The 13,721-nt window shown below is 38.0% G+C and overlaps 1 protein-coding gene across 7 annotated transcripts in view; it reads right to left on the reverse strand.

The window, feature by feature from the left end:
• The window catches only part of Sfmbt1 (Scm like with four mbt domains 1), a 124,106-nt gene that overhangs the window by 9,515 nt on the left and 100,870 nt on the right, over positions 1 to 13,721 (reverse strand). For 6 of the 7 annotated variants that reach the window (XM_052733743.1, XM_052733741.1, XM_052733744.1 and 3 more), the window contains 7 exons: positions 13,246 to 13,372; positions 11,981 to 12,094; positions 9,660 to 9,702; positions 8,973 to 9,040; positions 8,098 to 8,237; positions 3,748 to 3,857; positions 2,557 to 2,732 (listed from right to left, as the gene is read on the reverse strand). In XM_052733743.1, coding sequence (XP_052589703.1) covers positions 2,557 to 2,732; positions 3,748 to 3,857; positions 8,098 to 8,237; positions 8,973 to 9,040; positions 9,660 to 9,702; positions 11,981 to 12,094; positions 13,246 to 13,372 — 778 coding nt within the window. The remainder of the gene's footprint in view (positions 1 to 2,556; positions 2,733 to 3,747; positions 3,858 to 8,097; positions 8,238 to 8,972; positions 9,041 to 9,659; positions 9,703 to 11,980; positions 12,095 to 13,245; positions 13,373 to 13,721) is intronic. The other variant, XM_052733745.1, reaches the window with a different exon arrangement.

Below are 13,721 nucleotides of genomic sequence, written 5' to 3' on the forward strand. Positions count from 1 at the left end.
ACAATTTAGTGTGTATGGGGGGAATTTCTCATTGTAGCTTAAAAAATAACAATTACATAGATTTACGTGGTACATCATGACAATCCAATATATTTGTATAATATGTAATGATAAGATCGGGTTAAACAATATAGATTTCACTTTAAACGTTTATTTTTTGTATTACTAACAATTGAAATCCTCTCTACTAAGTATTTTAAATATATAATTAAATGCTGCCAAAAGTTAGCCTTCCATATGATCAGTCTAAAAAAATATCTCCAAGAATACCTCCTTTGTCTTAAAGGAGGTAGATGGTATTCCTGGGCATCATCAGACCTCTGTCCTGGGGCCTCTACACACAAAGGTGCACACAAACATAAAAAGTTACCCCTCCAATCCTACTGCATTATTGTACCAGCAAACAACCACTCTCCATCCCCACCTCCTGCACATTCTTCCCAGGCTCTGGTAAGCAAGTACTATTCTATTACTAACTTTAGCTCCCACATAGAAATGGGGATACTTGGTATTTTTCTTCATCTGTCTGATTTGTTTCTCTTATCGTAACATCCCTAAGTTCTATCCATGTTACTACAAATCTCAAACTTCTGTTTCCCAAGTAACAAAGTCTACTGAGCCATTTTCATGTGCTTACTGAACATTTGTATAAGATCATCTTTCATGATGTTCGTGCAAGCCTTTTATTGTTTAAAACTGTCTTCTTTTTACTTTATTTAAAAAAACAAAAAAAAATGTGACACTGTGGATTGAACCCAAGATTAGACAAGTACCCCACCACTGAGTTGTAATCGCTTTTTATTTTTTATTTAATTTTTTTAAAAATTACTGAGAAAAATTCACACATAAAATTCACCCGGTGGACTGTTTACTGGCTTCAGTGCAGTAACTGCTGTGTGAAATCATCAACGCTAATTCTAGACATGTTTCTACTTTTTTTATTTTAATTGAACCAAAATTCATATAACATACAAATAGCTATTTTAAGTATACAATTCAGTGGTAGTTAGCATATTCAAAATGGCATGCGGCTATCAGCTCTGTATCATCTCATAACTTCCCTTTTTATTACTGAGTTGTGGAAATTCATAACATGTTCTGGAGAGAATTCTTGGCTGGATCACACATATTTCTCCAATATCATGGTTTGGCTTCCTCTTTTTAAAATGGCATTATTCAAAAAACAAAGTTTTCCATTTTGGTGTTCTTATGTGTTTCCTTTATGTCATCAGTATTTCTGGGTCCTCACTAAGAAATCTTTGCTTGTCTTGAGGTCTTGAGACTACGCTTGCTTTTTTCTAGAAGCTCTTTAGTTTCAGTTTTTACATAAGGCATCTATATAAGTCTAAAATTGACTTTTTATATTGTATGATGGAGGAGTCTGGTTTTCATTTTTCTGTTTGGATATCCACTGTTACTGGTACCATGTTAAATTTAGTTCTTTCTTCACAGTTTGTCACCCTTGTTGAAATCATTTGATCTTCTAAGTTTCACTTTATTTCTAGGTCCTCTATTTCAACCCACTATTTCATTCTACTACTCTTTAACATTTATATTTCTGAATGACTACAACTGTCTTTTATGGTTAAAAAAGAGTAAGTCCTTCAACATTATTTGTGTTCTTTTTTCAGGATTCAAAGTTTGGGTATTCTAGGGCCGGGTGGTGGTGGCGCACGCCTTTAATCCCAGCACTCGGGAGGCAGAGCCAGGTGGATCTCTGTGAGTTCGAGGCCAGCCTGGGCTACCAAGTGAGTCCCAGGAAAGGCGCAAAGCTACACAGAGAAACCCTGTCTCGAAAAACGAAAAAAAAAAACAAAAAAACAAAAAAAACAAAGTTTGGGTATTCTAAATACTTCTTATTTTTCTTTAAAGTTTAGAATATAGAGACAAAAACATGCAACAGCTGACATAGTGGTATAGGCCTATAATCCTAGTAACTGGAGGGCGGAGAAAGGCAAACTGGAAGTTTGAGGCAACCCAAAGCTACCTAGTTTTAGGTCAGTCAGGGCTACACAGAAAGAGTGTTTCAAAACAAGAGCTGGGCATGGTACTGCACACCTGGGCTACATACTAAGACCTTGTTTGAAAAAACAAACCAAAGCCAAACTAAACCAACAAAGACCTCAACACTTCCAACCTCCCTCCCACACACACAGGAAGAAAAGGGGGGCTTGGGATGTAGCTTAGAGACAGGGTGCTTGCCTAGCATGCAGGCAGTCCTGGGTTCAATACCTAATACCACATGGAGGGAGGGAGGGAGGAAGAGAAGGAGGGAACAAGCAAGCGGGGGTGGGGGGTGGTTGTAATATTGTCTATTAAGCAAAGTAATGTAAAAATCTAATATAATTTTCTGCAAAAATGAATTCCTCCTTGGTTCTTTCAATTTTAGAGATTTTTTTTAAAAAAAAAACATACAATAAAACAACAAAAACAGAATAAATGAGATCACATAACCAACAGTGTATTTATCATCTAGATGATCCTTTATAGAAGAAGCTTGTGCTTTTGATAACATGAATGTCTACAAGGCTAACACATGTGGAAACCGTTACTCACTGTATTTAGTCTTTGTAAGAACAGAGCAGTTCTCAGAACATGTGTCCAGGACCATCCGTGGACCAAAGAGGTTAGGACAACATTCCAGTTTGATACACGTTTGCCGGCAGAATTCAGTCACTCGATCCGCGGTTTTCACTATCTCAACAGTAGCTCGATAACTCTTTCCTTTATATCTACAGTTAGAGAACATCAGATGTCAAATTTATTCCAAATAAATTAACCAATGATTACCCTAAGAAAAATTTAACAGAAGCATGCTGAAAAGCTTTACTTGTCTTTCATAGTTTGAGAATTCTTTTTTTTAATGATTTATTTTTATTCTATGTGCATTTATGTTTTGGCAGCATGTATGTCTGTCTCTGTGAATGTTCTGGATCCCCTGGAACTGGAGTCACAGATAGCTGTGAGCTGCCATATGGATTCTGGAAACTGAACCTGGGTCCTTTGGAAGAGCAGCCAGTGCTCTTAAGCGTTGAAACATCCTCCAGCCCCTATAATTTGAGAATTCTTAAAACAAAAAGGAAGTTCTACAGTCTGTACTTAAGTCTATACTTAAATCTGGTACACTATAACTTAAAAATTAAGTTATTTAAACAAGAAAGAAAAAGCTTTTACTTTCTGTTCTTAGGTAAAAGTGTGTGTGTATATATATGTAATCATGCATTTATTTATTCATTCAAGTGATCAAACCCAGGGGCCTCAAGCATGCTAGGGAAGTACACTACCACTGAGCTCTGTTCCCCAGCCTTGAAGAATTTTAAATACTACTTTTACTAACTACTACAAAAGCACCCTTTTTACTAAATCTTCCTTTATCCTGAGCAGTGATCCTCAGAGTATGGCTCAAGGACAATATAACATGCCAACTCCCATCCATCCACAAAAAAAACTTCAGGTCAGAAAGCAATAGTAAACGTTCATAAATTTTCACAAACGTTTTAAAACATAATTTTCTCTATATCCACTCTAATAAAAGTGTTCTTGTGTTTATATCTCTTAAAGTTTGTATTTTTTAGATTCATTTTTATCATATAACAGAAAGGAAATCAAAAAGGAAAATCAGCCCAGTCCTTCACCACCAACAGCTGCAGCAGCTCTGCTCTGGGAATATAAATGATCTGACACTACCAAGAAGCTCCAAGGCCTGTGAATGACACACAAGAGGAAAGGGTGAGGTACTCTACTCACTTGGCTTTTAGGACTTCCCCACATCCATGCCACACAGAGTCTTTGTCCAGCTGGAGCTCACGAAGGACACGGCTGGGTTTGTAGGCTGCATTGATAAGTAAAGTGAGGACCTGAGATGGGTTTTAAGGCAGAAATGTAGGTTCAAGAGGAAAGGGAAAAAGAAGACCATTAGACTTTTAACACACTTGCTAGCCTTAAGACTTATAAGATCATTTTGGAAATTATTTCCAGTTATATTAAGAATGTTAACAAAATAATAAAAGCAAAAATATATCAGCTACAAATTAAGAGTAATTAGATTACTTAAACCATTCAGGAAAAAAACAAGCACCACAAATTTGAAAGTACTCTAGCATGTGCTTCCAAATGTTTTCCCATCATGGTGGCACACAGACAACTATTTATTTGGGACTGGGGAGGAAAGGGTTTACTTCATTTACAGGTTACAGTCTTTCATTAGGTACCTAGTGGCAAAACTGAAGCAGAGACCATGGAGGAACACTGCTTACTGGCTTGGTTCTTGTGGATTGCACAGCCTGATTTCTTATACAATGCAGGACCACCTGCCCAGAGGTAGCACTGCCCACGGCGCACTAGGCCCTCCCACATCAATCATTAATCAATAAAATGCCCAAAGACTTTCTGACAGTCTGGTGGAGACTCTTCTTCCCAGATTGCACTAGCTTATGCCAAATTGGCAAAAACAACCAGGAGAAAGACTCTCTACAGACATCAGCCTTCTGATGGCTAGAGGGTCTGGAAACTAGCTTCCTCAGCTCTGCCTTGCCCTTCTCAAGACTGACAGGTTCAAGTCCTCAAATGTGTTACTTACAATGCAACACACTGACCAAAGGTGCTGAAAGCCCCAGAAATTCACAGCTTAATCATGGATTCTAGTTAATGCCACACAACCTCAAGTTGTAAACTAATCTCACAGTGAACACATACACTCACACACATGCACATTTTTTTAAACACAGGGTCTTGCCTTGCACTAGAAATTCTACAGCCTCAGCCTCCTAAGTGTTAGAATTACAGGCACATGCCCCCACCACTCCCATCAGTCATCCCATCCACTGGATCATCTAGGGCTGCCTGGAGCCTGAACTTGAGAGTTTGAACCTACAACTTCAGGCAACGCATCCTAGAGCCAATCCACTTGCTCCCACACATGGTCAGCCATCTGACCCATTGCTGGTCCCTGGACCATGTGAAGATGAACCCTGATGCAACTTAAGAGACCTTTATCCTACCTCAACTATGTGGTATGGTGACACAGTGCTCCCTGGCCCAACCCCTCCCAACTCCAGTCTCCATGCAGCTGCTAGCCAGGGACCCTCGAGCCAGTCTTGTGGTGTAAGGACAACAGTAACCCACTTGTATTCCCTGGCACAGGCCCTCCCCACTCTGCAGGCACTTGTGCCAGATCTACCCTCCAGGCCCAGCCAGGCCCACACATCCTGTGCTCTGGCTCAGTCTGTGAGTCCACCTGACCCTACCTCTGCCTGAATCCTCCCCAATTCACAGAAAACAAATAAAATTATAATTGCTGAAACACAAAATACAACTAAGAATACAAACAACAAAAACAAAAACCCCACAATTAAATGGCTACAACCACACACCTTTCAATAATAACTTTAAATATTAATGGTCTCAACTCTCAAAAGACACAAGCTGACTGAATGGATTAAGAAACAAAACTCCATCTTTCTTTTGTCTACAAGAAACTCAGCTTTAAACACAGGCACCACATTTAAGTAAAAGGATGTAAAAAAGTATTCCAAGCAAATGGGCACAGGAAGCAAGCAGGCATTGCTATCCTAATATCAGGCAAAACAGACTTTAAACTAAAACTACTAGAAGAGAGAGACACTTTACTCTGACCAAGAGTCAAGAGAACAATCAACGGAGAAGACATAACAACTCTAAACATGTATGTGCAAAACTCTGGAGTACTCAATTTCATAAAAAAAAAAAAACCTCTTACTAGAATTAAAGACACCAATGATCAACAACCCAGCATGTGATTTTCATACCCCACTGTCTCCATTAGACAGGACATCTGGACAAAAGATAAACAGAAAAACATCAGAATTAAATGACAACATATATCAAATACGACCTAACAGCTATCTACAGAATATTCCACCCAAACACTAACTAAAACACATTCTACTCAGCAGCCTACATCATGAGACACAAATCTTAACAAATTCAGAAGAACTGAAATAACTGTGTATCGTATCTGACCATAATGCAATAAAACTTCACACTGACAACAAAGAAATCTCTCCAAAGAACATAAGCTCACAGAGATTAAACTACTCATTACTGAATGCTGAATGGGTCAAAGAAGAAATTAAAAAATTCCTAGAACTAAGTAACAATGAAAGCACAATACAACAAACACCTGGGACCCATAAAAAGCAGCCCTTTGGGGGGAAGTGATAGCTCTAAGTGCCTACATTTAAAAATCAGAAAAAGCACAAATAACTTAATGATACAATTCAAGGATTTGGAAAAACAAGGACAAATTAAACCCAGTAGATGACAAGAAATAATAAAAATATGAGCAGAAATTAATGAAAATGAAATAAGTAACACTAAGAATCAATGAATCTAAGAGCTGGTTCAAAGATAACTAAAACTGATAGACCTTTAGAATTAAAGGTATGCATCACAACACCCTGCTTTTCATATGCAGTATGAAAAGCTCCTCTATACAGTACCCATGCAATCTCTGACAGACACCTTGTTTAGAAAGAGGTGAACCTATTTGAAGATTTGCTTAAGTGAATGTTCCCTGAGGAACAGAAACAAATTGTATACCAATTTGCCATGTAGGACAGTAGTATCCAGCTTTAACTGACTTTGTGTTCTGAGTTGCAGCACAGTGGTCTAAAAGCCCAGAAATAATTCACAAATTTTAAATTGTACACCATTTTGAGTACCCCGATGAAATCCTGTACCACCTGCCGACACATATGGATTATCTCTGCCTACTGTGTCCGTGGTATACACGTTATCTATAGTCTCTCAGCTGTGCCAGTTATCAGATCAGCTCTGGAGATACCACAGTACACGGTCACGGTTCAAGCAACCCTAGAGTAGTCTAATGTCACACCACTCATCATGTAGGCATTGATCGGATCTCACTGCAACAGTAGAAGGTACAACTCAGTAAGGTAATATGAAAGATGACTTTCAATCAACTTTTATTATAGTATATTGTTATAATTTTCTATTTTATTATTTGCTATTGCTGTTAATCACTTACCATATCTAACTTATTAAATTTTATCGTAAGTGTTATGGTTTGGACATGGTTTGAACATGTGTCACTGCCCCCCTCAACCCCCCAGCTTCCCAAAAGCTTATGTGTCAGAATCTTGGTCCACAGTATGATATAGACAGAATTCTAAAGAAGTGAGGCCAGGGGGAGATTGCCATGGTTAGTTTTAATTGTCAATCTGAATGTAGGCAGGAGTGTCAGTGAGGAATTGTCTAGATTTGGCTTCCTCATGGGCATGTCTGTGGGGGATTATCTTGATTATGTTGACTGACCCAGCCTATAAGTGAGTAGCAGCACTTCCTAGGTTTGGGTCCTGGCTATATAAAAGAGGAAGTGAGCTGATCACAAGCACGCAGATATCCATCCATTCATCTGCTCTTGACTAATATATATATTATGTGATATAACGTGAGCAGCTGTTCCAAGTTTCTGCTGGCTTGACTTCCCTGCAATGATGAATTATAATGTGCATTATGAGCCAAATAACCCTTTTCTCCTTTAAGCTGATTTGTCAGATTGTTATTGTTGTTGTTACAGCATCAGCAAATGAAACTAGATGTCCTTAGAAAAATTGGAAATGTGACCTCAGAGGGGACAGTAGGACAGTCTCTCTCTAGTTTCTTATTTGGCAACATGATTCTTCCTCACATGTGTAGTACTCACTATGATTTGACACAGTCGAGAGGAACTTCACCACAAGCCAAATCAATAGGGATACTTGGTCTTAAACTTTTTAGCCTCCAAAACTATGTACTAAATAAACCTCTTTTTCTTCATAACTAACCTCCCTCAAGTATCTTGTTTCAAGAACAAAAAAGTATTAATATAATACATACAGGAAAAAAACAGAATCTATAAGGTTTGGTCCTTTTCACAGTTCTAGGCACTACCTGGTCTTAGAATTGCATCATCATGGCTAAAAGTGAACTATTATACATGAGATGTTAGTTATATTTGATTAAACCTATAGCTGTTGTTCAATGGCACATGGTTCTCTGTATGAATGATCCTAGGAAATTCCCATTTAACTTCCAAGTTCTGCCCTAGAACCTTACCTCTCTAAGTACCAGAACACAGTTCCCAGGACCTACACATTGAGGCAGCTCAGCAATTCTTCCCTTGTTAAGGTATGGCCCTGAGAAGCAACGGTGGTTGAAGTATATCTTTGGACAACAATATTTTCCATTGGTCATCACTGGAAATGAAGAAACAAGTGTTCACAGTTAGTCATTCTCACTCTACTCCATGTTTCCAAAGATGAGGTGGGGGTGGCAACCAGCATACACACCATTACATGAGTTTTGAGGTTTTGCACATGCTATACAAGCTTTTAGCTACATCCCCAGCCATGGAAATATGTATTTTGAAGCTTAGCATACTGTCTGGCAATGCTCTTAAATATTTTATATTTACTTTATGGAGCTTACCACTATCCTGAACTACATTTGTTGATTAACTCCTGGGTAATATAACACAAATCTAGAGCCCCACACTTCTGATAAAGGAAGTAGAAGACCTACTCCATGAACCCATTAGTCTTGATGGTCAGTTATTTCTTTTATAGTCCTTCAAATATCAATTATTCAATAATCTATTCTATAACATTCCTAGAGATAAACGTAGAACATTACCCAGACTTATAACTTATCTCCTAAGCCCCATCTTAATTAATACTTCAAATGTACAGGGACTTTTGGTTTATTTTATTTTGAGATAAGAGTCTCACTATGTAGCTATAGTTGTCCCAGAGTTTTATATGTAGACCATGTTGGCCTTGAACTTGAGGTTATCCTCCTGCCTTTTATCTCCCAAGTGGTGGGATGACAGACATGTGCCACTACATCTGGCTCAAATGTATTCTTTATTTCCAGATACAGTCCATTAAAAGGTAACCAAGAATCTCTTCTTCCCAATGTCACAAATACTATACCTGAATATGTGGAGTTCATCTGATTCTTCAGGCCCTCATGGACAGTTCTTGAAGACAGTATTCTGGGTCAAGAAAACAAAGGAAAAAAAAATAGTGAAATTACCTTTAGCCTGCAGGTTAGTTTCTTTCAAAAAAGCAAAAGTGGCCAACTTGTAAATCAAAAATAGAAGAATGCCGTTAACTCATAACACATTTTTTTTTTTTTTTTTTTTTTTTTGGTTTTTCGAGACAGGGTTTCTCTGTGTAGCTTTGCGCCTTTCCTGGGACTCACTTGGTAGCCCAGGCTGGCCTCGAACTCACAGAGATCCGCCTGGCTCTGCCTCCCGAGTGCTGGGATTAAAGGCGTGCGCCACCACCGCCCGGCTCATAACACATTTTTTAAAAGTAGAAATTGTTTTTAAAACAATACAAGCCACTATACAACCCACACCTGCCTTAAATGATCGTGCTGACTCAGCCTTTAAAGTAGCTAAGATTATAGATGTACACCACCATGCCTAATTTTACAGTGCAATTTTAGGAAAGGTGTATGAAAGAAATATATAAGCTATCAAATTCGACTTAAAAGTATATGCTTCCATCTGAGAAAAACAACACAAAGGAGATATATTCCCTTAAACAGTTATTTTCCCCTAGATATTCTAAATTTCAAACCTGAACTGTTTAGACATCTATTATATTACTTACTGTTTTTCTGGTTGAACCACTGCAATTTTCCTTTGTTTATGCACTGTAAGAGAAAAAAATGCCAAAAAATTTTGAAGACAAAGGCAAAGACTTACACTTGTAATCAGCATATTTAATACCTGGTTGTATGTAAATAATGAGCAAGTACTTTTAAATTAGTTTAAGTGTCAACATCCTAACTAAGGAACATTTTTCTAGGATGGGATCTTTTTAGGAAAAAAAAGAATATTTTCAAGGATCCACTAGGCTAATCAATACCTACAAATACTTTAACAGAAAAAACAAATACTGAAAACAAAGGCTGATTGGACAAGGACCCTAGAAGCAGTTAATGGAGCAGGAGCAGTTTTCAACACAGTGCTAGAGAAATAAAACATCCATATATATGAAGCTAGACTCTTAACTTACATCATATATAAAAATGAAAGCAAATTACCAAACAGAGATAAAACTTCAAAACCCTTACATATTAGAAAAAGTTCACGGCACTGAATCTGTGGAATCCTTCTTAAATATGACACCAAGAGCAGAGGTGATAAAAAAAAAAAAGCCAATGAATTACACTGAAATACATTAAAATTAAAAATGTGTGTATAAAAAGAGAATAGAGGGTTGACAGGAGGGCTTGGTGGATAAGGGTGCAGTGATATATTCCTTGTAATCTAGGAAATAAAACTTGCCTGAAGATCAGAGGACAGAGCCAGCCCCAGAGGTCAGGCAGTGGTGGCACACACCTTTAACTCCAGCATGTGGGATCACACACCTTTAATCTCAGTACTAGAAGGGTTGAGACAGGAAGTGATATGGCTGGGCAGAGAAAGGAATACAAGGTGGGAGGAGACAGGAACTCAGGTCTTTTTTAGGCTCTTGCAGGCTGAGGAGTAGGTGAGTTAAGAGGTAGCTTGCTCTGCTTCTCTGATCTTTCAACTTTCACCCTGATATCTGGCTCCAGGTTTTTAAAAAGACCACTTAGGGCACTTGCCACTCAGTCTGACAACCTGAGTTTGATTCCCAATAGACACTTGATGGAAAAGGAGAATCAACTCCCAGAAGTTGTTCTCTGACTTCCATGTGTATGCAGTGGCATGTGTATGTGCATACATAAACACAAATATACACACACAATAAATGTAGAAAAAAACCACCACCATATAACTAAAAGAGAGTGAAGGGGCTGGAGAGATGGCTCAGCACTTAAGAGCACTTGTTTTTACATAGAACTTGGGAGGCAGAGGTAGGCAAATCTGAATTCAGAGTCAATCTGGTCTACATACTGAGTTCTAGCCCAGCCACGGTCTACATGGTGAGACTTTGTCTCCAATTTAAAAAAAAAAAAAGGAAAATACAAATTTTAAAAAAATGGCTACCTCATTCCAATAGAAGCCAGCTTCTGCGCTGCCCTATGAAGAGATCCATTTGGCAAAGAACTTTAGCCAATGATTAGCAAAGAACTAAGTTCCTCAGTTCAATAGCCTATGGAAATGAATTTCTGTTGCTAATGTCTGACTGTATTCTCAAATTAATTCTGAAACCCTACTTACACATTAGAAGGCGAGGCATTTGGCAAGGGCTGAAGACAGACCTTTCATAAATGGGATTAGTACCCCTACAAAGAATGCCCCAGAGAGTAAGCAGTCTGTTTTAGCATGTGAAGACACAGCAAGAACATCTCTGAGCTGAAGAGAAGGCTCAGAGGGTAAGAGTACTTGCTGCTCTTACAGAAGACCCTGGTTTAGTCCAGTCCCAACATGGTAATTCACAACCATAAGTAACTCCGTTCCAGGGACTCTGATACCTTCTTTTGAACTCTGGGGGCATCAGGCACCCACATGATACATATTTATATATGCAGGCCAAACACTCATACACTTATGATAAAATTTTTTAAATCTGAAAAAGAAAAAAAAGGCCTTATCTAAAAAACAGATCCTAATATCTGCTAACACCCTATCACTTGGACTTCCTAGCCCCAGTGATAATAGATATATTATGTTATAGAATTTTGATATCAAAACCAGAATGGACTAAGACATTTGCCAGTACCCATCTGAGTAAACATGGGGAGCCTAGTTCAAGCCCTAAGATAATACCTGCCCTTGTGGAACCCTGTATTATTATAGTCTATGAGAAATCAAGATTTCCGAAGTTTAGCCCTGACCTCTAAGCTAATAAGAGTTTGTTGCAATAAATAACTGCCTACACAAAAAGATAATAAATATCATTTTGATTTTCTCTAAAATGTCTATATGCACTGTGACTGGTAGCACCTGTGCAAGAGATCATTTAATAACCAGTCCTCTAATTCAGAAATAGACAAATACCTCGTGCCCGACGAGGAGTACTGAGAGGATGGCCATTGGCTTCACACCATCCCAAAGGAAATATATCCATCGACTCCACACTTACAATAAATTCAGGTATAGGCTTCTTAGAACCTGTTAGATTAAGAAAACAAAATTTGAACTATTAAACAGCTTCCTCTGTAAGTTTTTTTGTTTTATGTGGTTTGTTTGTTTAGTTTTTGAGACTGGGTCTCACTAGGTAATATAGGCTAGCTTTGAAACAGTGATCCCAATGCCTCAGCCTCCTAAGTATTGGGACTATAGGCACTGCACAACCATGCCTAGGTCCTACCTACACGTTACTTTTTCAACAGCACTGTAGTAATATAGACACAAGTCTCTTAAGCAATGATCCTTCTCATGGAAGTCATACAGTTTATGTTATATAAATATTATGAAAAAATAAGTTGCCTTCTATATGTAACTTGTAAGAACCAAGAAGGAAGTAAATACACAGTGACCTTTGGCAAAGGAACAGCAAAGAAGTAACTGGAGCTATGACTGGTGTCATTCAGATGGCTAATAAGTATCATAGTCATCATTTCCTTGAAATAACCAGAGTATGGTGGCAAAACGTCAAGTTTACTTTAACTACCAGGACTAAGGTCTTGTATTCTTGGAATAAACCTGAATGCGGTACAATGAACTCAAATCAGGAAAAGATTGCCAAATTGTTTGGCAGATATTGCATGGATGTCTGCAGTAAATACTGTTCTTGACATCTTCATTACACATCAATTCTACAAATCAGAAATAGAAGGCATCTTTTTAGAGACTATTTGGCAGCAGGATAAAAAAAAAAGCAGGCACATACAATAGCTGCAGCATCGAGCACTTCCGTAGCTTCATCCACAAACCTGCCCAATCACTAAATATTACCTTGAGAAATATAAATTAAGTTTGTCTACATTCTATTTGGTTCTATTGTCTTGGGGCAACCAAAATGTCACCTCTTCAGTAAGTGAGGCCGTTAATGTTTTACTAATGTATTTTGGTAACATCAAAATAAACGTTATTTTGACTTGCCCTTATGAAAATAAAGGACTTTAAAGAGTTTTTATTGACTTCCATTTCCTAAAATTTAAAAGTCAAGGACAAAAAGTAAAATGTTAGCTTAAAATCTTGGATTTCAAATTATCTCACTATTTAACAAGTCCACTGAGTCTAACAAGCTACCCTACAGGGGTGAGCAGGAAGAGCAAAGAAATGGCCACAGGAAACTTGTCAGGGGTGCTGGCCCTTACCTTCTAGCTGGAGCCACAGGTAAGAGCCTCTCACTGAAGTAATGGTGGCAATGCAGACTTCTTCAGGGAGAAGAGGGTTCACTGCCTCCACTTTCATGTTCTTCTTAAACTGGTGCTCATAAATTGACTAGAAGAAAATCAATGAATCAAATTTACTAATTAGATTAATATCTAGTATTAACTTGTGTTCAACTGGAATGTTTTGCAAGCAGTATTTAATCCCTAAATTTACAGTAAAGCAATAAACATATTTTGTTCTGTTTTGTTTTCAAGGAAGCAAAGGGAATATAGGAGGAAACAAGTTTTAAGATTTAGTTATTTTCCTTCCTGATAACTCATTAAAAATTGCTGTTGGTTTTTGAGAGTATAAATCTAGAGCTGTCTAGATGGGCTCAGTGTGTAAAGGTCCTTGTTTGAACCCCAGAACCTACAAGGTGGAAGGTGAAAAGTTCCATGTGTGCCATGATGTGCACATG

The sequence above is a fragment of the Peromyscus californicus genome, unplaced genomic scaffold (assembly GCF_007827085.1).
Source record: "Peromyscus californicus insignis strain IS unplaced genomic scaffold, ASM782708v3 Scaffold_12__1_contigs__length_115047231, whole genome shotgun sequence".
NCBI classification, from domain to species: domain Eukaryota; kingdom Metazoa; phylum Chordata; class Mammalia; order Rodentia; family Cricetidae; genus Peromyscus; species Peromyscus californicus.